At 48.8% G+C, this 25,927-nt stretch overlaps 1 protein-coding gene across 2 annotated transcripts in view; it reads left to right on the forward strand.

The window, feature by feature from the left end:
- Nucleotides 1-25,927, forward strand: part of HMCES (5-hydroxymethylcytosine binding, ES cell specific) — a 212,105-nt gene that overhangs the window by 136,832 nt on the left and 49,346 nt on the right. For both annotated transcript variants that reach the window (XM_069643345.1, XM_069643346.1), the window contains exons 4-5: nucleotides 3,482-3,601; nucleotides 25,304-25,464. In XM_069643345.1, coding sequence (XP_069499446.1) covers nucleotides 3,482-3,601; nucleotides 25,304-25,464 — 281 coding nt within the window. The remainder of the gene's footprint in view (nucleotides 1-3,481; nucleotides 3,602-25,303; nucleotides 25,465-25,927) is intronic.

Here is a 25,927-nt window from a genome sequence, read left to right on the forward strand (position 1 = left end):
TCCAGGCCCTTCAGCTTCAGGACTGGTTGGTGTCTCTCGACCTCAAGGATGCTTACTTCCATGTGCCGATCCATCCCAAGCACAAGAAGTATCTGAGGTTCGCGGTTGGCGACTCGCACTTTCAGTTTCGGGTCCTGCCATTCGGATTGACCTCCGCCCCGAGGGTTTTCACCAAGCTCATGGTGGTGGTGGCAGCACATCTCGGGCAAGGGGGGGATTCACGTCTACCCCTACCTGGACGATTGGTTGATCAGGGGGAGCTCTCCCGAGCAAGTCCTGGATCATCTGTCTGTCACCTGCCACTCCCTTCACAGGCTGGGCTTCTCACTCAATTTGAAGAAGTCTCATTTGACGCCAACACAGCTGCTCCAGTACATCGGAGCAGTGCTCGACACTTCCCTGGGGCAGTGTTTTCCTCCCCAGGTGAGGGCTCTTCACATTCAGCAGATGGTGCACAAGTTTCAGCATGCCCAGACGCTCCAAGCGTTCGAGTTCTTGAGGTTGCTCGACCTCATGGCATCCTGCATTCTTCTGGTGCCAGAGGCTCGCCTGCGGATGAGATCTTTGCAGTGGGCACTCAAGATGCAATGGTCGCAGGCCTGCGGCAGGATGTCAGACCCGGTTCAGGTGCCGCCCTCGGTCGCCCGGGACCTTCTTTGGTGGGCCGTCGAAGGCAACTTGATGAAGGGGGCTCCATTTTGGCTTCCCTGGCCGGAGGTGACGATCGTGACGGATGCATCCCTCACGGGATGGGGAGCTCACAGTCAGAGGTCGTTGGTCTCCGTCGGAGTCCAGACTCCATATCAATCTGTTGGAGCTGAGGGCCGTCAGGCTAGCCCTGAAGGCTTTTCTGCCGACTGTGCGAGGAAAGAATGTCCTGATCCTGACGAACAACACAGTGGCCATGCACTACCTCAACAAACGGGGGGGCAGGGTCACTTCCTCTGTGCAGGGAGGCGATGCAGCTCGAGTTCTGGGCCATCCAGCAGGAAGTTTCGATCTCGGCAGTTCATCTGGCCGGAGACGAAAATGTGACGGCGGACGCTCTGAGCAGGCAGAGCACAATCTCTCACGAGTGGGAGTTGGCTCAGGAGATTCTCTTGGAGATCTTCGCCCTTTGGGGGACCCCTCAAGTGGATCTCTTCGCCTCCAGTGTCAACCGGAAGTGCGAGAGGTTCTGCTCGCGGGAATTTCCTCCAAAAGGAGCCTTAGAAGACGCGTTCATGGTGGAGTGGTCATTTCCCGCTGCTGTACGCGTTTCCTCCAGTCCCCGTCATCCCGCAAGTGCTGCGGAGGTTACGGAAGTTCGGTTCCCGGATGATCCTCATTGCTCCGGCGTGGGCTCGGAGGACGTGGTACCCGGACCTTCTCGACTTGTCCATCTGCCCTCCACGTCGTCTTCCCTACCGACGATCTGCTCTCACGGGAGTGGGGGGTCAGGTTCTCCATCCAGAGGTCAGATCCCTCAACCTTCACGCTTGGCTTCTGAAAGGTTGAGGTATAAGGATTGGAACCTCCCTGAAGCCGTGATAGAGGTGTTGCTCTCGGCCCGACGGCCAGCAACAAAGTCTCTGTACCGTTGCCGTTGGCGTAGGTTCTGCGACTGGTGCAGAGTTCAGAATGTGGATCCTTTTGCATGTGACATCCCCATGGTTCTGTCCTTTTTACTTTCTTTGGCCCACAGGGGCTTGCAAGTGGGTACCATTAAAGGTTACCTGGCGGCGCTGTCCATCTTTAAGCGCTCGTCTGAAGAGTGTTCCTACTTTAAAATCCCTTTAATTTCACAGTTTTTGAAAGGGCTCACTAATGTGTTCCCTCCGTCACCTTTCCTGGTGCCCGGTTGGGATTTGAACCTTGTTCTTAAGTTTCTTATGGGTGCTCCGTTTGAGCCTTTGCATTCTTGCCCTTTGAGGCTGTTAACTCTGAAAACTGTGTTTTTGGTTGCGGTTACTTCCGCTCGCAGAGTGAGTGAGTTACAGGCACTTTCAGTTAAGCCACCCTTCACTGTATTTCACAAGGACAGGGTTGTCCTTCGAGTTCGTCCTTCTTTTCTTCCGAAGGTGGTTTCAGAATTTCATTTGGCCCAGAAGGTTGTTCTTCCGGCATTCTATCCTCCTCCGCACCCTGGTAAGGAAGAGGAGAGGCTCCATAGGCTTGATCCTAGGAGAGCTTTAAGCTTTTATGTTTCACGCATGTCCCGGGTCAGAGTGGACGATCAACTCTTTATTGGTTACGCTGGAAAGCGTTTGGGACAGGCTGTGACGAAACAGACTTTGTCTCGCTGGATTATTTTGGCCATCTCGGAGTGTTACCGCTTGGCGGGTAAGGACCCGCCGGCTGGCTTGCGGGCCCATTCTAGCAGGGGTATGGCTGCATCTACTGCCCTGCAGAGGGTGTTCCTATTCGCAACATCTGTGATGCAGCCACCTGGGCTTCAGTACATACATTTGTACGTTACTATTCCCTCGATTCCATCCGAGGACAGGATCTGGCCTTTGGCAAGGCGGTCCTTTGCTCTGCTATTTGATTTGCAATTCTAAATTTTGATTCTAAATTCTTTCCCTCCTCCTTGCTCTGGTACTGCTTTGGGAGTCTGTCATAGATATGGAATACGTCGGAGGACCCAATCCCCTCGAAGAACAAGTTACTTTCTTACCTGGTAACGTTCTTTCGATGGGATGGTCCAACGACGTATTCCATATCGCTCCCTCCCTGCCTTCCCCGCTGCAGAATTTCTTTTGCGATTGCAGCTTACGTTCCGCAAGGCTTTGTGTCTGACTGGCAGTTGACTAATGTCACACGTTCTGGGGTAAAAAAACTACAACTGAGACTACGGGCGTCGTGCGTCCTACTTATCACGTTGGATGACGTCGGACGTCAGAGAAGGTCCTTAACGACGGCGCATCGACGTCATCGACGCAGGACGCAGACGCCGAAAAAAGTTTCCGAAGCAGCACAGCTGTGGTGATTACCTGTCATAGATATGGAATACGTCGTCAGACCATCCCATCGAAAGAACGTTACCAGGTAAGAAAGTAACTTGTTCTTCTCTGTTGGCAGAATACTCTTAGTGTGCTACAGTACCCAATATATATTTGTACCTTCTGCCCTAAACCTTGCACAGCTAGAGAAGTAGACAAGATTTCAAGTTTGGACATTAGTGGACTATTGTTTATCTTAACTTTGTTTCCTATGAAAACAATGACACTTGCAGGGTCTCTTCCACCAGTAATTATTTGCAGGTAAAGCATGGACATCGCAAAATGTTGTTCCGTCTGGGATTCCCATCCAGAAAGCATTCATAGTCTCAAGTCACTAGCACGTTTCTGTTTCAATTGCTTTCTTTGGGGACATAAACCAATTGATGTAAACTGTAGGCGAGCCGCTGGCCTATTCCTATCTTCATTGTGGTAAATGATTATTGCTTTATTAGCATGTTTTATTTTTCCCCAAATTAATGTGTTTTTTGCATATCCATAAGGCTCCCCTGACAAAAGGCAATCGGTGTGTAGTCCTGGCTGAAGGATTCTATGAATGGCAACGACACAATGGAGACAAACAGCCCTATTATATCTACTTCCCACAGAACAAGGAGGAAAAGGTACTCGGTTATGTGCAGCCCGTTTCATAACTAATTCTGTATTTTGTTCACCTTTGCTTTAAGCCAATGATGTGATGCTACATACTATAGCCGGTACATAAAACACAGTTTATACTCCTCTACGTCCAGTCCCCTAATGGGATGTCATCCCTGGTAAGGGGACGTGACCAGCTCATAATCCACAGCAGCGTTAATTGAAAATGCACTGATGAGGCGCATGCCCATACAAGCCTCCTGCATAGAACCTCGCTCATGGATGCCTACTGCCCCAATGTTGAAGATTGCCCATGTTTACAGCACAAAACAGTCTTGATTCTATTAAAGACACGGAGGCAAGCATTATGCTTTTCTTTCCTTATTGCTGCCAATCCCAGCACTTCAAATATCAACATGTATCGTATGCCTGGCCCGGTTTGAGTTGGTTTAAGGTCCCTGTCATTCTTCTTCTTGGCCTGATGCTGAGCAGGATATGCAGTTATCACTGTGACTTTGTAACAGTACCCTGCCACAAAGGCAGGTCAACCAGGGCGAACATTATGTCTCTGCCACCATTAGACAAACCAACAAGCGGGCCACGTTCTAGGGAGCCCATCATAACCTGCCATTTACTACCTGTGGCAAAGTTCCATCCTGGGGGCTGACGTATGGGATTAGAGTGACCCATAGAGCCGGAGACTCTCACCCATTCCCCGATACATGCCCAGGAGGGGATATATGAAGACTGAGATGCTCTGCAAACTATTCTTAACATCGGCTCTATCCCCTTAATTCTGCCCATTCAATGCAGGCAGGTGAATCTGCTACCACAATGAGGGAAAGCACAAACTTTGCAGAACCATGACAATGGACATCAATGGAACATCTAATACATATGAAGAGAATTGGTTTGTTAAGAAATGTAAGTCTGCAACGGTTACTTGCAAAGCCACTTGTAGATCCTAACCCTCAGTAGTAATTTCCTATCTCTGAAACCCAGATTGCTTTCTCGCTTCTAAGCAAAGGAGAAGTCACAGCCCTAAAGCAGCAGTGACTGCTGCAATCCACTGTGTGAAAATAAAATGGCAGACCAAGCAGAAATAGCCTTTGTTGGCATAACCACAATGTGGCCCGCCAGTCTGTTTGTATGTTGTCTATAGTTGTCCCAGGATCCAGATTCTTCATTAAGTGTTTATTAAGATACATAATATAAAGACCCCCAACAACAGCAGAGGGCCACCAGCAATCATAGATAACTTCAACTGACAAAATACAGAACGTTAGAAACAACATGAGTAAACACAGGTTCTATGACCTCACTAGAACCTGAAACAGTGGACCATTCCATGTGTCATTAACCCTCTCTGTACATAACTCATTCTCCATAGGAAACCTAACACATCTTCCTCTTTTTCACAAATCTCACTCACAAAACATTAACGCCCTCAAATGTGATCTCTTTTCACCAAAACCACTGTATCCTTATTCCAGACCTGTCCACCCGCCAGACGCACCGCACCTTTTAGCACAGCAACCACCCTAACAGGATCTGAATATAGTGAATCACCTTTTTTCTTTACAACACTTTTTTTTATTCTTTTTTTTAATAAACATTTTATTGGTGATTTAAACACATTCATACAACATATCAACAGTTTCCCCCCTCCCCTCTTCCATCCCTCCAGCCCGGGTTCATTCCTTAGTCTGTTCATGTTTGTCACTCCATGCATCACATCCAGTAGTATGTCGCCTGTAATGTTCAAGATATGACCCCAGTGCTCCCGCCATTGCCCACCAATAGTTCTCAGATTTCACGTTCTTCCCACTTTCCCCAGATCTTCGTAGCTTTTGCAGGGCACCCCCGTGCTGTGTATATTCTGTGTTCTTTTGTCGCGCAGATGTCCATTTCGTTGACCCATTGGTCGACTGTTGGGCATTCCGGTGCACCCCATTTCTGTGCTATGTCCCGCTTTATCAGGCCCATTGCTGTGGAGAGAAAAATACCCTCCCATTTGTTCGAGGCGCTTTCATCCGGAGCACCCAGTAGCATTATTGCGGGTTCTAGTGTTATTGTGCGGCTCAGCGTTCTTGTAAGTACTTGTGAGCATTGTGTCCAGAAGTCTCTGATCTTGGGGCAGTCCCAGAGGAGATGAAAAAAAGTGCCCTCCTCCGCCGGGCATCTCAGGCAATTGGGGTCTGCTGCCCTTCTCCAACCGAAAAGGGCCACGCGGGGGTAGTATACCCTGTGAAGTATTTTGAGCTGTACCAGTCTTATTCTGGGGTCTATTGTGATTTCGCGAGGGTGCATGAGGACCTGAATCCAGTCCTCAGAGTCAATATCCCCAATATCCCGCTCCCATCTAGTTTTGAGGCTGGCCAGTTCCGGAGTAGCGAATGCATTGATGGCCTTATACAGTATAGTCGTTACCTTGGTGGGGATATGTTGTGGCAGTAGGTTACGTTCCAGGGGTGTATAATCTGGTGCGCCGGCAAGTTCTTGCCTGTAACCCCTGAGAGTGTATGTTAGTTGTGTATAGTGATATTGTTCTGCTGCCGGGATTCCAAATTTCTGTTGGAGTGTTTCAAACGCAAGGATGGCGCCATCCACGATAACATCTCCCACTGTTGTTATCCTGGCCCTCACCCATCGGGTCCATGTAGTCAGTTTTTGAACCTCCGTCAGCATATGATTGCCCCATAGCGGTTGTGCCGTGGTGATCCTGTTCTCCCAGCCTATGTGTCTATGGGCCTGCCTCCAGACAATCGTGATCTGGGATGAAGTAGTTTGTGCGGGGGGTCTGGGTAGGCTTTGGTATTTTGTTCGGATTGGTGGGGTGCCCTGGGTAATAGGTAATTCTGCTCTGATGTTTGGGAGTTCTGGGTCCCCATGGAGGAGGTCATTAACTATATTTAATTGACTGGCCCAGTAGTAGGATCTGAGATGTGGAACTCCTATGCCCCCCTCGCAAACAGAGCGCTGCAGCGTGGCTAGTGCTATTCGGGGCTGCCCTCCCTTCCATATTAGTTTCCTTAAGAGGCCCTCTACCCGGGTGAACTCAGAATTTGGTATGGCTAGCGGGGCGTTCTGCAGGACATAGAGGAAACGTGGAAGTGCCATCGTCTTGAATAGGGCCGCTCTCCCCATGAGTGTTAGTGGCAGGAGCCTCCAGTGCTGTATGTCACCATCGAAGCGGTCGATCAGCGGGTGTAGATTATGCAACACATAGTTTGATAGTGTCCCAGTGACCCATATGCCCAGGCAACGAAAACCTTCCCTCTCCACTCGACATGGGGTGTCCCGGAGAATTGCCAGATCATCGCCTTTAACCGGGAAGAGGACTGATTTCCCCCCAGTTTACCCTGAGGCCACTGAAATTCCCGTAGGTCATCAGCATTCGGGTTATGATGGGGCATGCATGGTCCGGGTTGCTCAAATACAACAGTAGGTCATCTGCATAAAGGGAGAGTTTATCCTCCCGTCCGTTTGGCCATTGGAATCCGGACCATGTAGATACTTGTCGGAGCCATCGGGCTAGTGGCTCGATTGCCAGGGCGAAGAGAAGGGGGGACAGTGGGCAGCCCTGTCGAGTGCCTTGGCCCAGTGGGAAGGTTCTAGAAGTCCAACCGTTTACTCTAACTGCGGCCAAGGGGGCCTTGTATAGAAGTTGAACCCAGCTGAGAAAGGTTTCGCCTATGCCCATACGCCGCATTATTGTCCAGAGACTTGCCCATACCACCGAATCGAACGCTTGCTCAAAATCGATTGCAAGCAACGCGAGTGGTGTATTAAGGGTTGGGGCCCTTTCCAGGAGCAGGTGTAAACGTCGTAGGTTCATTCTGGTCGATCATTGCGGCATGAAGCTGCATTGATCTTGATGGACCAATGCCGTTATGACCGTTTGGAGCCTATTTGCCAATACTTTGGCCAGGATTTTAGTTTCGCTATTAATGAGCGATATCGGTCTATACGACTTACATTGGTTGGGAGGTTTCCCTTGTTTGGGAATGACCACGATATTGGCGGTTCGTAGGTCCTAGGTCCGGGGGAAGGGTGCCCTGCGTCCTGGCGGCTAGGAACAGATCACGAAGGGGGGCCGCCATCTTGTTGGTGCCTAACTTCTTCCAGGTCTCGGCCGGGAAGCCATTTGGGCCTGGTGTTTTCCCCGATTGTAGTTGGGTCATGGCCTCCGCGATCTCGGCTTCATATATTTCCCTACCCAGATGTGCTCTTTGGGGTTCCGACAACTGCAGGAGCGTGATCTCCTCCAGAAGGGATGAGTCCGTGGGGGCCGTTGGAGCGGCGTAGAGCGAGGCATAAAAGTTGGCAAATGCCTCCGCTATTTCTGGGTCTGTTTGGGCAGGTCTGTCTGGGCTATCTGTAATTAATCTAACATGTCTGTGCCCTTCCTCCCGTCGCTCCAGCCATGCCAATAGTTTACCCGCTTTATCTCCCTGTTCATAAATTCTGATTTTGGACTCCCTGTGTGCCTGTCTGGCGTTATCCAGCGCTGTGTTATGCAGGGTAGCTCTGGCCTTTAACAGGGAGCGGTGTGTTTCTGGGGTAGCGTCGGCGATGTAATTGGCGTCCCACTCTTCTACCTCAGCCTCCGCCTCAGTTACTTTCCTATGATGTTATCTCCTTTTGTTGCATATCCAGGCAGTCGTCTCCCCTCCAAGCACCGCCTTGTGTGCTTCCCAAAGTGTCACTGGGTCCTCCACCGAGCCTGTGTTAATTTTGAAGAATTCATCTGACTTTACAGTAATATGCTCCACGAATTCAGGGAGGCCCAGGTAGTAGTTATTTGATCTCCATGTTTTGGGCGGTAAGGGACGTTTATACAGGAGGATCAGGACCCCCCGGGAGCCCATAGTATACCCTGCGTGGTACGTCGCCAGATAGTTGGATCTGCAGAAAAACTGGCAGTTTGAGCCTGCTCAGTTAGAAGAGCTACATCAGGGGAGCGTCTGTTAAGAAACTGTAGGATCAGTCTGCGTTTTATACTTGAGCCCATGCCATTCACATTCCATGTGAGGAGCTCAGGAGACCTATGGCGTTCATTAGACATCGATGAGGCTTGTGTATTGTGGCAGTCGGGGTCGCTATGTTGTTGTGTAGCCATTACTGTCTAGAGGTTTATGGTGTTGTGCTCTGCGGGCACGTGGTGTGTATGAACTTAGAAACATTGTGTTCGCATTTGGTGGGAGCGTGGGCGGCGAGCACTGTGTTTGGTGAATTCGCTATGGACGTTTGCCTGGTATGGTTCCCCGGAAAAAGATAAACATTACAACTTCCCTCCCCCTTCCCCATACTCCTCCCCAACATGAAGTATCTGTCGCCCCGAACTCTACTGGCGCTTAAAAACTATGTCGCCAGGTTAACTTAACATGAATTGTTCACACTACCCCTCCGACTTACTATACCCGTGTGGGTCTGGTGTCTCAGGTCTCAAGTCGGGGGCATAGCGGCCGCCGGTGGCATGGTGTGTTACTGGTGACTGCTTGAGGTTCATGTGATCCGTTGCAGGGGGACGGGGGTAATCCACCATCGATGATACTCCTGGAGGAGTGTTCCTTGCAGGTTGTTGCCGGGAGAAGTGATCGGGCATTGAGTACGCTGTGAATCAGCCCGTTCACGTGTCCGGCCGCTGCACCTCTTTTTTCTTAAACATCCGTTATTCATTGGGGTCTCCGTCTAGTTCGATTGGGACCTCCGGTCTGGGTTGCTGTGCAGTTCTTTCTCCCCGTGGTCGGGGTCTTGATCTACTTCTGCGATTTTGATTCGGTCCAGTCCAGTCCCCCCCCCAATGTGAGTTTCTGCCCATCTCCAGGCCTCCTGCGGGTCAGTGAAATGGACAGTTTTGCCCTCATGCAGGATTTTCAGTTGGGCTGGGAACAGCAGTCCGTATTTCACGTTCATGGAGCGTAGTTTCCTCTTTAGGTGTTCAAAGGATTGCCTTGCCCGTTGGACCTCACGGGTGTAGTCTGGAAAAAAGGCTATTTTCGCTCCGTTATATGTCATTGACCCTTTGGTACGGGCCATTTGTAGGATGGCGTCTCTGTCGCGGTAATTAAGCAGTTTCGCGATGATTGTTCTCGGGGGAGCCCCGGGGATCGGGCGTCCCGTGGGCTTGCAGGGTGCATGCTCCACCGAGAAAAGTTTTTTGAGAAGGTCTTTGGTGCAAAGAGATCCGCCAGCAATTCCTCCAGGAAGAGTTCCACGCTGGGTCCCTCTGCACGCTCCGGTAGTCCCAGGATACGAATGTTGTTGCGGCGGGACCTTCCCTCTCCCTCGTCGACTCAGGCCTCCAGGGTTTTCAGTCGGTTCAACGTTTGCGCGAGTTGTTGGTTTACCCCGCTCAGGTCATCCTCCACTCCGGAGATCCGTTGTTCTGTTTCCCCGGTCCGGGATGAGAGTTTCTGGAGGTCGTGGCGGAGGAAGGAGACTGGTGGAGATGGTGTCCATCTTCTGCTCCACCGAGGCGTGCAAGTTTTGGATGGCGGCCATCACGTCCTTTAATGAGAGTGGTTCCTCTGGTTCCTTTGGCGCAGAGGGGGTTACCCTCGAGTCCTCGGTGCTTAGTGCCGTGGTTGTGCTTGTGGCGTATTGGTCCATGGTGTATTGGGTCGAGGTTTTCTTATTCCTTTCCTTGCCCATGGTATTGCTTTGCATAGGTCGCTTGTTTGGAGGGGCTGTTTTTTCCCGCCTTATCTCGGGCCTCTACCGTGCTCTTGTAGCTTGCTTACAGTATTATAGTCTCAGGACCCTTAAGCAGTAGTGGTCTCCTTGAGGTTCTGTTCACCGATGAGTTGTTCGGGGTATCATCTCGTTTATTTTGCCTCCTTAGTACCTTGAAATACGTCGTTCGTATGTATTTCCGTATCAAGGAGAGCCAACTCGCCTACTCGGTTCTCCCCTCGCATCACAAAGATCCTTCCATTCAGTATTCCACAAGGTTCTCGATTATCTCCTCCCCAGGCGGCTGCACTGCAGCAGGAGTGTGGTAGGCTGCCTCGCCAGGTTGCCAGGTGCCGTGGGATGTCAGTGTTCGGGCGGGGAGGAAGGAGGGTCACAGGCCCTTCACGTCTGTTCCCACCATTCTGGTTTGGTCCTCTTGACTGGCGATGCTTTCCGCGGTGTCCCGGAGCAGATCTCTCGGGCTCTGCCCTCCCAAGAGCCGAATGGCGCTCCGAGACACCGCTGCCCGGGGGTGGCGTTGTTACGCGGGTCGATTCCACTGTTGCGTGCCGGGGTTAGGGGAAGATCGCACAGTCCGCTCACCCTCAGCCACAGCAACAGGATATGGTCCACCGCTGTGCAAAGTCTGTGGTTTGAATAACGCCCAGTTGCTCCGAGGGTATTTAGTACTGCATCTGCTTCGACAGTTAAGATTCGCAGCTGCCCACGTTTGTCTTCGCTCTACTTCATCCTGACTTGGAGGCGGCCATCTTGGTTGGTCCCGCGTGATACGTTCTTACAGTTTCCAATGCCGATATCTTGCGTTTTCCGGCGTGGATCGGGCCCCTTTCACGGCTGGGTGCTGCTATCGTGTTCCGCTGCCCGGATTTATTGTTTTTTTTAGCAATTTCACCTTTTCGTAACGCAGGATATTACAGGATTTTTCAGGCGACCGCGGGAGCGCCGACGAGTCACGTCCTCATCGCTTGCTCGCTCGCTGGCCACGCCCCCCCAGGATCCAGATTAACACATACACAAACCCGAGTCACCTTAACCAATTCCACATATTGAAACCCACCCCACAGGGTAGAAAAGGGGGATGGAAGGCAGGTAACAGTGTGGGATTCAGGAGTGCAGTTATAGAGGCATGACGGAGAGAGGTAAGAGCAGCGGCAGAGTAGAATGAAACCAAGGCAAAATTCGGAGAAGGGAATAGCGAACACAGTTACAGAGGAGGGAGAAAGGAATGTAGCAGCAGAGGCGTCAAAAGGAATAGGGGAGGTGGTGGGGGAGTTGGTGGAGTGAGAGGGGAGGGTGTGATGGGTCCGCCACAAATAACCACTATAACACCATCTGTCGGTGCAAATGTCTTTTATTTTCTTCATACAGACAGAATGGCTGTAGGTTCTTATTAAAGGTCTTTAGAGCCTGCAGATTCTTTGGCAAGTATTCTCTACTACCCCAGCCTAGCCCAGGAGTCCTTAACGGGCGTTACTAATATTGATAGGTGACTTCCTACTATCTGTGATTCTTCCTAAACTGCAGATGGTTTCCCTAAGATGGTAGCCAACTAACTACCTAGGGTTCTTCCAGCTGTCCCTCACCTAGCCCTGTTTAGTAGTCTATGGATGTGATGGGGATGGTGCATTCTTCCGCACTGCACCACCTACTCGCCACACATGCATAATCTACCCTGACCCACCTCTCTAAACTGGGTCCCAAGATGGTCTCCACCCACCACTCTACTATCGCTAAGATCTCACACTCTGCCTTCCTACTTCTACCCTTTGATGCTACCAAATTCTCATTCTTTTGCTACCTCCCTCCTCCGCTCACTACTACCACTATCTCCAACTACCGCTTCGCTACTCCCTCAGATGTTACCTTCTCCTGCCTCCTTTTTACTTCTTGATGTCACTGGACCTAAAGGACGCCTACTTTCATGTCCACATTCACAGGAAACACAGGAAATGTCTGCACTTCGTGGTGCATGGACAGCACTACCAGTTCAAGACCCTACCTTTTGGCTTGAAGTCGGGCCCCAGAGTGTTCACGAAGTGCCTGTCACCAGTGGCGGCCCATCTATGCCTACAGGGCATACACGTATACCCATACTGGGACGACTGGCTGATTTGCGCCTGCTCACAGGAGCTGGACAAAGGACACACAGAGGTGACCGTCTGGCTACTAACGGATCTGGGATTCTCCGTCAACTATCCAAAGTTCTGCTTGACGTCATCACAGAAAACGCTGTTCTAGGTGCCAGACTCAATACGGTATCTAGCCTGGTGTCTCCCTCGTCGGAGAGGATAGCAGCTATTCTGGGGAAGGTGCACCGGCTGTCGTTGATGAAGACGGCCATGGTGCGAGCCATCAAATCGTTGCTGGGCATGATGTTGTCCTGCATCTGCCTTGTCTACCTATGCAGGTTGCAGACCCGGCCCCTCCTGGGATTCCTGGATACAGGTGTCTGGAAGCTTTACCTACAGGATTTTGCTCAACGAGTTCCGGCGGGCGATAGTATGGTGGGGCTTTCGCGCCAACATCACCCAAGGCTTCAGATTCCAGAACCTGCCATGCCAGGAGACTGTCACCACAGACACCTCCCTAGAGGGATGGGGAGCGCACACCGGACATCTGCCCGCCAGAGACCTGTGGTTGCCAGAGGAGGAGGATCTTCAAATGAACATCCTGGAGCTATGGGCAGTGTTCTGGGCCCTCAAGTCGTTCCTCCCGTCACTGAAAGGCAAGGTGGTGAGGATCTTCACGAACACTACCACCACCATGTTTTACATCAGGAAGCAGGGGGCACTCCTGGATACAGGTGTCTGGAAGCTTTACCTACAGGATTTTGCTCAACGAGTTCCGGCGGGCGATAGTATGGTGGGGCTTTCGCGCCAACATCACCCAAGGCTTCAGATTCCAGAACCTGCCATGCCAGGAGACTGTCACCACAGACACCTCCCTAGAGGGATGGGGAGCGCACACCGGACATCTGCCTGCCAGAGACCTGTGGTTGCCAGAGGAGGAGGATCTTCAAATGAACATCCTGGAGCTATGGGCAGTGTTCTGGGCCCTCAAGTCGTTCCTCCCGTCACTGAAAGGCAAGGTGGTGAGGATCTTCACGAACACTACCACCACCATGTTTTACATCAGGAAGCAGGGGGCACTCGATCCCCGGCACTCTACAAGAAAGCGCAAGACTCGTGGCGATGCGCCGTCGTACAGGCCAAGAACACCATTGCAGACTCCCTCAACTGGGAACTGCGCTCCTGCCACGAGTGGGATCTTCGTCAGGATCCGGTGGACCGCCTGTTCGCCGAGTGCGGCAGACCCCAGATAGATATGTTTGTGACGGTGACAAACTCCAAGTGCAGGAAGTTTGCCAGCAGGTTCCACCAGCCAAAGAGCATGGGGATGCATTCTCCTTTCCGTGGGAAGGAGTGTTCTGTCCACGTTCTCTCCGTTCCCTCTCCTGCTAAGAGTCATCGACGCACTCAAGCTGCCAGTTGTTCCGGATTTTCTCACCAGAGAAGAAGGAGCAATCTTGCATCACGACCCAGGAGCGCTGAACCTGAGGGCTTGGCTCCTGCAGCCCTAGAGTTTGATGGATATGAGTTGCCTGCGGACTGCCGAGAGGTCCTCGCCAGGGCATCATCGACTTTGAAGTGCTACAGTCACAAGTGGTAGTGTTTTGCTATGTGGTGGTAGTCACAGAAAATTACCCTGCTATCTTTCCCGCCGGTGAATGCTTCTGCCCCAGTGTGGAATCTCAATGCGGTTCTGACGAGGCTCATGGGGGCGGGCCCCTTCGAGCCTATGCATCAGGCCCCTCTCTAGTTCCTCTCGTGGAAAACGTCTTTCCTTGTGCCCAGCACCTCCGCCAGGAGGGTAGGTGAGATCCAGGCCCTATCCTGCAAACAGCCATACCTGACGTTCCACAAATATCGGGGGTGCTGCTGTGGACGCACCCCTCTTTCATGCCGAAGGTTCCGTCGGAATTCGACCTCAATGAGCCTTTGATGTTACCTGTTTTTTTCCCAGAAGCCTTGGTCACCGTCTGAAAGGGCTTTGTACTCGCTGGACTTGGCTCGTGCCCTGAAGTTCTATGTGGAATGCACAAAGAGTTTTCGGAAGACTTCACAGCTGTTCGTGGACTTTGGTCCTGTGAACCATGGGAAGGCCTTGTCCAAGGCTTTTATCTCAAGGTGGCTATGCGGCTGCATCATGCACTGTCATCGGTTGGCAAACTGACCGCTGCCTGGCATTCCGAGAGCCCACTCCCCCAGAGCAATCGCTGCGACTACAGCGTTCCTGGCTGGTGTGCCCCTGCTAGACATCTGCACGGCTGCTATGTGGAGGTCCATGCCCACCTTCACGAAGTTCTACTGCGTCGACAGGTATTCCAGGTAGGAGTCCATAGTCGGCCAGGTAGTGTTGCGCAACCTGTTCGCTTGAGGTGAGTCTGTTCCGGAGGTAAGAGTTAATTGCTTCTGTGGAGCCTTGCCACCTCCCGTGGTTGTGTAATGTTGTATTGCTATGTATTTTATTCATGAGCATGTGAATCCATGCCAGACCCCGTGCTGGAGAAGGAACAAGTTACTTACCTAATACTATTGTTCTCCAGCATGGGTGGCATGGATTTGCATGCAAACCCTCCCTCCAACCCCTCTGCGACTCTTCTTGGTCATACTGTCTCATTACGTGCTTACCCGAAGATGGCTGCCAGAGGAGGGGCTTAGGGAGAGGACTGTCATTGGATGGGGCAGTATGACCCAGAGGACAGTGATTTGGTTTAAAGGAGAAATACAGTTTGGGAGTGAAACTGAAACTGTTTTTCCTTTTACCAAGGATTCCCAGCCTGACCGGGAATATTCAAGAGCAGGTGAATGCATGCCAGACCCATGCTGGAGAACAATAGTTACAGGTAAGTAACTTGTTCCTTATAAACTCCCATAGGCGATCACACTCGCCACGCACACAGTGGAGTGCCTCACCTTGTCTACTCGAACTGGAGAGGACTTTTTCAGCTTACTGATCAAGTTTTTCTACTCCCTTACGAACACAACAGTTCATACAACCTCGTCCTGTGATACTCTTGATGATGAGACGGGGAATTTGAGACTGCGGTCAAACTAAGGAACTGAAGGCATTGCGATGCACAATCAGTGTAGAAAGGCTCTGCAATGCACTGTCAGCGTAGGAAGGGAAAGTAAATACAGTCACTAAGTATACTGCTTACTGGAACGTAATCTGAAACCTGACTTTAGGGAACTGCGCATGCCCGCACAAAACTGATTAGTCTTCTGATGTAAACGAACCAAACAAAAACACGTGTTTCTGCCTGCTTTCCTGCCTACCATAAACAGACATGACTCAGGAACGACACAGAATTCTAGGAATAAACTAAGATTACTGCATTTTACAAAATCAAAACTGCAATGCACTTTTTACTTAACTTTTTTATGCAAAGAGTCTGCTCTTCTTCTCACCTCTTGACAGGCTCTAGTTTTTCTCTTCCTCCTGGCAGATGAAATTACTTTCCAAGAATTCTTCCAGGCCTAAAATTACTGGAGCACAAAACTACAGGACCTGTTCACAGGGCAAACTGAATGAAAGGCAGATTAGAATTCTAAGGCCTGTCATTGTCTTCTTACAGCCAATCAAGAATCCAGTCTTGTCTCCATCTTGGCCAGGGAGACAATCAGCCTTCTCAAAGTAAAATGTCAAGGCCCAACCAGAGTAAATTATTAAAGTTAATAACTACATGCCCACCATAATACCCAATTCATGTCAGACAAATGAAATACAAGATGTGTCCAATGTTTTTCCCTGCTGAAGTCATGGTTGTACCAAAGGAGACATACTATGATACTTTGTGTGAAATACATGGTAGACACAAGAACGAAAGCCAACTAGTGACCTGGGAACCTGCACACCTTTCTGGTGTTCCTCTTCCGGATCGGTGATTACAGACCGGAATGGACACATCAGAGGCCCCTGTGGGCTGTCCTACTCCTGTTACGTATTAGCACCAGGGAGCGAAAAAGGACTCCCTCCAAGAACACTTGCTCCAATGTAATAAGGAACCGTTCCAGGTCTGTACCGGTGCTTGTGCTGGCATGGTCGGTAGGATCCCATAGGTCTGTGCAGCCCTAGTGGCTGGGTTTTGCTCAACCCTTACCTGCTGCGATTGCACAGAGCCTGGGGCATATGGCAGGGTCGGGGATCGCATCTGCTGAGCTCCCACATTAAAGTACTGTTGGGGTTGGCTCCTGTGCTTGCATGTATGCTGTGCCAGGATTGATGTCATCATTAGAATGCAGGTTGTGAGTGTGAGGTTAGAATGTTTAGAGTTGAATTGGTTTTAACCCAGGCAGTTACAAGATGTGAGCCTGGGTGGTGGGAGCCAGTGGGCTCCTGTCCCTTTCCTCTTTATCTCCTAATAACTATGATGACATCTGATCCTTGTAACAGAAGAACCCTAATAAAGTAACCACTATGCGTACCTGGCCTGTGTATCCTGAGTGTCCCTTGGAGTGAACCCTATGACCAAGAGCCGGTCATAACAATTGGCGACGAGGATGGGATGAAGGTATGATGAAGGAGGACCTTGGAGTGGACACCAAGTGAAGCAAAAGGAGATACAGGTACCTGTGTGATGTCATGTGAGAGAGGAGAAGAGACTCTGTTGCGGAGGGTGCAGGCAAGAGGACAAGTGAATGCAAGGAAAAAGGGAGAGCCCACTGCCCCCCATGGATTGGTTAGCGCCCACCACCCAGGGCTGAAGGGGTAGCCTGTCAGAGGAGAGATTTTATGAGCAGTCTGTCCAAGGAGACCCCTGGGGAGAGCGACCCGCTGGAGCCCAGGCCGTGTCATTAGAGGCTGCCCAGGAGTTAGCAGAATAGACGCACCCAGGGCTGAATGGAGCAGTACCTCCCTTGGGATGTTGGGACATGAGCGTCCAGCCAGGGCTGTGCAAGACAGCCTGGCCCAAGGGATTCCTATGCAGAAATCACAGAAACAGACCCAGCACAGAAGAGGCTGCCAGGAGCTAGGACCCTCTGGGAAATCAAGGGACAGGGGTCTCGCCAGTAACACAGCCAGCAAGTGTGGCACCTAAGGAGACTTGAAAGAACTGCCCATTTGAAGGATGTTGTGCCCTTCTGTAGGGGTGATTGATAAATACAGCGGTGCAGGAAAGATTACCGTGAAGTCAAAGGAGCTTAGCACTAAAATTAAGTTGGGTGCACTGTTCGTGTGGATAAGGAACTGTTTTTACAGTGAGTTCTCGCAGTCGTTGGGAGTGCCAGCTGCGAAGGGGCCCAGGTGACCCTTGGGCCGTGGAGATCATTGCTGCTCTGTGCCCCCTGCTGAATGGTGACGTCACGGAAGCTGCAGAGGGAGTTGGTGATCAGTTAGAACACTGATCGAATTGTGAGCTTACTAGAGTTCGCGCTGGGAACACCAGCTCATCATGTAGCTGTGTTGATGTTATTCAGCCTAGAGATGCCCTGGACGGGGTTTGAGTAAAGAACCCAAACAACGTGACGATGTGGGAAGGAAGTAATCCCAGCGTTGGCCAGCATTCAGTGTTTTCAACGGAGCGGCCCACCTAGTCCTGCGGCGGAGTTTCCTGTTACTTCATGGTGACTGATGGGGCAGCGCTGACAAGAGGAGAGCAACGTTTGGCAATAGTGTCAGCCTACTCGTAACGTGAGTGTAGCGTTTGGGTGAGGCATTCGCTCTAACCATGAAGTAAGTGACGCGCACGGATCAATGGAGATGATACTTTGATCTTATTTGCATGGACGCTATGCTGATAACGAAGGTAGCGGTCCAGTGTTTGAGCAGATTTGTTTTTCCGGAAGGTGTTACGGCAACTTCTTTGAGTAATGGCAGACACTAGTTCTTTATTGTCTGGTTAGAGAGTTTGTGTGGGTTTGGTATGCGCTGGTATGATCGAGAGCATGAGTAATGTAATTTTATTATGCACCTATGTTTAGATGTAATAGCTTGAGGCATTCTAGGTTTTAGTGTTGCCCTTCATGACAACATGGACTTTTAGGTTTGAACTAGAGGTTTGGGGGTCACTGCTACGTCTGTATATTCTGATTGTGTGGGTGAGAGGGATGATTTCAATACACGATCAGAGTGGGGAGAAGATCCACATTATGCTTAGCATAAAATCTTTGAGGTATTTCAGCAGTTTAGAGTTGCCTGTGTTAGCGACATGGACTTTTAGGATTATTTTAAAACTGGTTACCACACCTATGTTGCAGCAAGTGTTGTGGTTGAGTGACATATATGAAGTTGGTTGAGGTGCACATTCAAAGTGGTGTTTTACATTATGCTTAGTGTAACGTTTTGAGGCATTTCAGCATATTAGGTTGCCTGTTTAAGGGCGACATGGACTTTTAGAAAATGTGACCTGAATGTACAATGTGTCAATGTACCACTCGAAGCTATGTTTAGAATAACCAATATTGAGGCATTATAGACGTGGTGTGTGCGTGTGTGTTTATTGATGTTCAACCCAAGATTTCTGTTAGAGCGACTGCAGCGCTGTCTAGCAGCTTCACATTCTATGTACGGGTTTGACTGTGTTTGGTGTCGTGGTGTATGTTTTGACTAGAGTCTGAGTGTGGAACAGGACCAGTGTTTGGTCCAGGAACTCTGCTGGGTTTCCAAGAGATTTTAGATGTAGTGCATGACCAAGAAGTGGTCAAGGAACTTGTTGGAGTTCTGATGGGTGAATTGATTAGTGACTCTGCGGGGTCCAGAGGTACCTAGTAGGAGAATAGTACCAGAAGCATTGCAAAGCTTTGAGGTTGTGGTTTTGTGGCTCTGCAGAGTTCACGTGAAGCTTTGAGAAGCTTTTATGTTGTTTTGGGTTGTGGTTCTGTGGAGCCCAGAGGCATCTAGCAGAGCACTAGTGTCTGAAGCTATGTGAAGCTTAGATGTTGTTTTTGGTGACCTTATGGAGTAGGCAAGGTTCAGGGATTTTGTTTGAAATTCTTAAGATGCAAGTGATATTGTATCTTGTTTTTTCCTTGTGAATTTTTAGGTGGTTTCTGGGATTGCCATTGAATTCTTCTTGGTCAATCTCAGAACCTTGGCAATGTATCTTCGGCTGTGGTCAATATGGGGGTGTTTTAAATTGTTCAGAAGAGCTCAGATGTCAGGCCAACATTTGCAGCTGAGTTTTGTTGTGTTTGTGTTAGTGACAGCTATTCGTCTTTAATTATGGTGTGATTGGGTGAGTGAATGATGAGGTGTGGCTGTGTTCACTTGAATTTCTGAATGGGTCTAACAGTGGCATGAGTTGTAAGTGTAGTTCTCTGTTGACCTGGGTAGATTGTTGGGTTGTTAGTAAGTGTCTCGTGTTGTTACGACAGTACCTGGTCTTTGCCGGTTTTGGGAGTTAGTGCTCGGAAGTGGCAGCTCAAGGTTTCTTTGTGGCAGGGAGAAACGGAAGGAGTTTTGTGTTTGATTGGCTTTGGTAGCGTTTGTTGTAGTTGCCAAGGTGGGCAGTTAGTGCTCGAAAGTGGCAGTTCGAGGTTCCCCGTGGCAGGTGGGAACGGAAGGTGAATTGTGTTCTTGATTGGTTAAGAGCGTTAGGTGTGGCGGCTGGGTCTGTCGTAGGATGTTAGTTAAGCCTGCAGGTTCAATTGCTCGGGTAGTAAGCAGAACATGGTTGGAGCGAGGAAGTCATGTGCAGAGTGTGTTAGTGGGTTTGTCTTTATGCAACAGGAGGAGGTGTTAGGGTTGGCTTCCTTCTGGTGAGTTTGACATATGTTTGTTTGTTGTAGGAAAGGAGGTGTTAGGGTTGGCTACTGTGCTTGCATGTATGCTGTGCCAGGATTGATGTCATCATTAGAATGCAGGTTGTGAGTGTGAGGTTAGAATGTTTAGAGTTTAATTGGTTCTAACCCAGGCAGTTACAAGATGTGAGCCTGGGTGGTGGGAGCCAGTGGGCTCCTGTCCCTTTCCTCTTTATCTCCTAATAACTATGATGACATCTGATCCTTATAACAGAAGAACCCTAATAAAGTAACCACTATGCGTACCTGGCCTGTGTATCCTGAGTGTCCCTTGGAGTGAACCCTATGACCAAGAGCCGGTCATAACAAGTACTAAGATCCGTCTCAATAATTTCGTGACACGTTCTTATTCTTCTGCATGACCAAAACTGAATCCCATAAACCCTCAATAGTTATTTCCCATTTTCCCATTAAATCGGAGATCCATTCCTCCAAACCCACCAAATGAGCCACTCCTTGTGGAAATCCTTCCCTACCCCTCGGAAACCCTCATTTGCCTTGGACCGTGGGCATACCCGTCCATCCAACCCTGCCATACCGGATTCACCCTGTCGTCCCAATTGCCCCTACTGTCCCTACATGGTGTTAGTAATTACTGCCCCCTCCAAACAAGACTGTCCATTTTTTTTTTCTTTTTGTACCTGTTCTATGCCCTCCTTTTCCTTTTCGTGCCTCCTTTTATAGAAATGCACAGTGTATGCCTGGACTCCAGCTAACTTTTGGCCTCCATCCATATCACTTTATCTAGATCGTGCTGAACTTCCTTGGGAAGTACCTTTAGCATGTGGTAAAGGAACCACCACAGTCTTGTCCCACACTTCTCTCGTCTGTGCCCTCCACCTCTTCTGAATTAACTGGATGTGTGTGGAGGATCCTCATCCAAACTCATTGTTTCTGACTCAAATTGAATTTATATCAGGCATAGTGGGCTACATAATCTGCAAGGCCCCCCATACATGTGCCCTGCAATTATTAAAAGCTGCCTGTTGTGGGCATTTTTATGCAACTGAACTCCCCGATACCCTGATCTCCTCCAAAGCTCGCCTGACCTCCCTCATTAGAACCGTGAATACGCTTTTCATGTCCCCTATGGGCCAACATGACATCAGCGATATGTTTCTCCAATGCATAAATCCACTTCCCCGCCCCTAAAGTGAGCGAAGGGAGTGTCTTCATCAACTTATTTCAGTCCATGTGTGAACAAGGAATATAACACCACTTCCCTGAGCCCTGGAATAACGGAAACTGAGTTAAACCCGCTTTTGCTGGGGCTTCCCCACCATCTCTCCTCTACTACTTGCTACTGCCATGTGAGTACCACTGCGCCTCCTAGGTCCCCATGGTGTACTCTGTTGCTGCTTATGGAGTGGGAGGTAGGGCTGCTACACCCTGCTCGACATCCGACTACCATTCTCCTTCGTCTCCTACTCCTGTTATCACTTCCCCTGATGTTTCTACAGGCACGGAAGCAAACTCAGCGCTACTCTAGGGGGCCCTGCTCGAACCCCGTGTCCATGGAAATATTTGTTCCCCAGGTCTACATTGACCCCTTTAAGAATCGATTTATCCAACCGGAGTACCATCTGTCCATGCCTCCACCTTCCTTCCTCTACAACCTTTGCCTGTCTATTCACTACTTCCCACTCTTCATTTCTCTGCTGCCGTAGCAACATTACCTCTTCCTATGCTATGCTCCATTTTTTTCCCGCTCCCGTGTCTCTACCACTCTTCCAACCTGTCCTCTATCTTAGCAGGAAAAGGCTTAATCTCCTCATTCTCCCTCATTCTCAATCCTTCATCCACTCTTCTGACTGCCGGCCTCACTCTCTTGTTCCTCTACCCTAACAGTCGGGAGAGTTATTCCCTTCCCGCTCTCCAACCTCAACCTTTCTGCAGCCCTCACCATTGAAGGAGTTATTTTCCTCACTGTCCCATTTTCTAGGAATCGTAGCTGATGGTGGCGTTACCTGTGTCTGCCTTGCAACCACTGGAGTGGCCCTTTGGTAAAATGAGGTTCAAACTCGGGATCTATATACCTACTGCAGGCGATAAAGGATATAACCCATATGGGTGTGGTGCAGATGGAATTCATGCAACCTCCCTTTTCGGCCCCTCCTCTGAGAGTTTAACATTATGGCCCTTAAACCTTTTTCGTGCATCCTCCATAGCTCTCAAATGCTCAACCACTTCTCTAACTTTGAGCCCTTGTGTTGTAGTCAAATAAGTATTCAAGTTCTCCAATACCCCCTTATCTATCATAGGTTCCCTCGATAGACCAAGAATTGAGCATTTTACCTTTAGTTTTCTGCAAACATTCACAGTGGTAATTTAAATGCTTCGCCTTATAGCCAGGAAGTACCTGACACAAATGACTCGGCGGACCCTCCATACTCCAACCCAATTTACCTTCACAAAAAATGACACTGAAGCTGAACCTGCGGCACAAACATTTTCCCCATAAGCAGCCCCCTCTTTTGATCCCTTACCGGTTTCTTAATCTTCTCCCACAATCACTCACCGTATTCGCTTTCACTGCAACCACCTTGCTTAGCTATTTACTTTCCCCTCTTGCCTTGCCCCCCAAATGTGCACTCGCATGAATACGAAGCACTCCGGTGTGGTGCTCCTTCAAGTCGTCCTGCACAGCTGAACCACAGTACGACGTCTCCGCGGGAACAGACGGGCCTTTAACTAATATGCTGCCTACAAACCTCTTTTTCACCGTGCACGGAAGACTGGTCCCCGCAGAGAGACGCTGCAGCAGGGTTGTGCGGACAGGCAATCCCCAATGTCTTGGAAAGCCTGGAGGCCCTTCGTGGTCGGCAAAAATGCAGGGGGCACCTAATCAACTAAACACAAAGCTGGCGGACCACCTAAGAAGCGAGTGCACGTTTTTGTACATAATGCATATTTATTGTACAATCGTCGGGCTAGTTTGACTGTTGAGTCAAACTAACCCAAGTCTTGCAGATCCACAGAAGTTGACACATTATATACATTTTTCGAACAGTTAAAACACTCCCATATATTTTATAACAAACTACCCCCCACATGTCATTGGTCAAAACCTCTACACTACAAAGAAATCCCATCTTTCTCCAATTCTTCCATTCTCATTGTTCACTTGTTATCTTAACTACCATCTTCAGATCGTATTCATAGCATACCTCATCTTGGGATTTGTCTGTGGTATGTCGTGACATCACACAATTAAACATTTGTGTTCAAACTTAGTTCCTTTACAAGTAACAAATTGCCTGAGCCCTTTAACCTTAATCGTAATTGCACATGGTCCGCAAAGATATTTCAACAACATGAGGAAAGAAGAAAAAACAAGTTCCCTTTGAATTGGCGATAACCATCTCATCCGCCACAACTATTACTGCCGTCCTGGGCCATTCTAATCTAAATGACTACCATTTCAACACGCACGGCACATCTGAGAATGCAATTGAAACTGCTAGGTATCGGTCACTTTAGCCTCAAGCTTCGCTCCATATTTATTGGTGGTCAAAACAAATGGCCGGGTCCCTCTGCAAAACTTCAATGCACTTAATGAGATTACATCTGCCTCCTGCTGAACTAACGAGCCATAAACATTGTGTCTTGTTCAGCGGCTGACCATCTGTTTGGTTTGTTTCTCCTCCCAGCCTTCCATCCTGCAGAACAAGATTTTCCCAGCCACCTGAAAGTCACTGCTGACTACAGAGTCTAAATAAATTCATAAAAGCTCACTACATACAGATGTATAAATTCCCTTTGTACGTTCCTCAGTGTGCATGCATTTTTTATAAATATTATCTCTCCTTTACGGTGGGTTCTTAGGACAGGCCTCCTTCCTCACATGCACATTATCAATCTCCTCATTGCCTGCTTCTTGGCACTCCGTGACACATCATGTTTGAATTGTGTTTATATTTCATTTGGCGGTTTTAGCATTTGATTTATCTATGCCCGTGCAAATCTAATCTGTATCAATTTAAGCATAAAGTAATACTAAAGTAACATCTCGTTAACAATTAACTACACTGGATACATATGAAATTGCAACATCGTGCACAGTTCGCTGCACCCCCAGTCACAAATAAGGCGTGCGCAACATGAGCCCCTCTTCATCATGGGGACCTTTCATGACCGTCCCAACAGGTTCCATCTGCCACCAAAGTGTTTATGGTCCTCCTTCTCCAGGGACTTGGCACATTATCTCCAGTCCTTATCCAGGGCCCAGCTGAACGCAAGATTCACTGCAGCATGGCTTGTCTCAACCGCTGTAACTCTTTCTTACCGGCCCTTTGTAGAACATTAAGATGGAGTTCACTGGCTTTGCCAGACGATTTGTCGTCTCAGCAGCACCCGTGAAACTTTGCCCATGCCTATGTTACTTTTATTTTTTAAACACCAGTGGCCTACTTACTTGGTCCTGTCTAAGTCTTTGGACAAACATCTGAACTATGTAAAACTAACTCTAATAATTTTACCTACAGGAAAAATTGCACTACATACTTGTTTAGCTAGGGGTTTGACATTTTAGATACACTGCAGTGATTTTTAACAATGCACTTTTTTGTATGTCTTGGTGGTTATTTCAAACCTTTCTAAAACTTTTAAGGCTCTAGCTTGTGCATTTACTCACCTGTAAACGGTGTGCTATTGCTTTAACATTTGTTGTGTGTCTTCGGTTGTTGCATTAAAAGGTATCAAAATCTGCATTGTGTGATTTTCAAACTGAACAAACATGGTATCAAATATTTCTAGACACTTAACTAATACTTCTACCTATTTTAAGAACTTGGCTGCACTGTGGATGTTTAACTTAGCTGCACTTTGTATGTTTCTCGATACTTGACTTTATTTTAATGATTATATGTTTAATGCACTGTGTAGAGGTACATTTGTGTCCTACGTGACTAAATATGCCTTGGTGCCACACCTCTTTTCCTAAAAGTGAAACCAGACGTTTCTCAACTTGGAGTTCTGCTAGTTTGCCTCTGAATGTCGATCCCATTAACGATGTAGAGATTGATCTAGATGATTCCGTACTATTAGCTCTCCATCATTCGCCGTACCCACTTGAACCAGTGCAGTATTTCGACTATCACTTCAGGACTTCTGAACGTTTCGTGAACAGAGGGCAGCTAGAATTAAAAGTATAACAATCTCCACAAGTAATGTTCCAACTATTGTAATCATTACAAGTAATTGAACAGTTTTGCATTTGACTTCCAGTTTGACATGCCAGATGACACCACAGAGTGGAAAGGATGCCGGTTGCTTACCATGGCCGCGGTTTTTGATTGTTGGGAGCCACCCAGTGGAGAAGAGCCATTATACTCCTACAGCATTATTACAGTGGAAGCGTCTAAAGGTGTAAATTTCATCCATCACAGGTACATATTTAAGATCCCTGCAGAAACCTTGCCTGTGATATAACTATTCATAATTTTGATTTCCTCCAAAGTTAAAACACTTGCAATTTTATACTCATTGCTTATATCTATGTGCACAATCTGTTATATTATGTTACTTGGGTATATTTAGGTAAACGTTGTGAGCTGTGTTGGGCCCCCTGAACATTTTGCTTCTCCTATACTGGTTCACTGACCTTTTTCTTCAGAGTTCCAATTCAAGTCCTCACAAGGGATGCAATCCTGTGCCCCCTGAAAGATCATAAGCGCCTGTGGGTGGAGTGTTCCAAAGGCACCCCCTATTTCCTCAGAGCAAGTAATGTTGCTCAGTCAACTGTGTTTATACATCGACTGTGGCAGCTTTGATGCAATAAAGTAACTTTACGAGCAATAGCTTGGTCCCTGACAAAAAGCTTCTATGTGGAGGTCTTGCATTATAAAAGCA

This window comes from Ambystoma mexicanum, chromosome 2p (assembly GCF_040938575.1).
Source record: "Ambystoma mexicanum isolate Mex_15411 chromosome 2p, UKY_AmexF1_1, whole genome shotgun sequence".
Lineage (NCBI taxonomy): Eukaryota > Metazoa > Chordata > Amphibia > Caudata > Ambystomatidae > Ambystoma > Ambystoma mexicanum.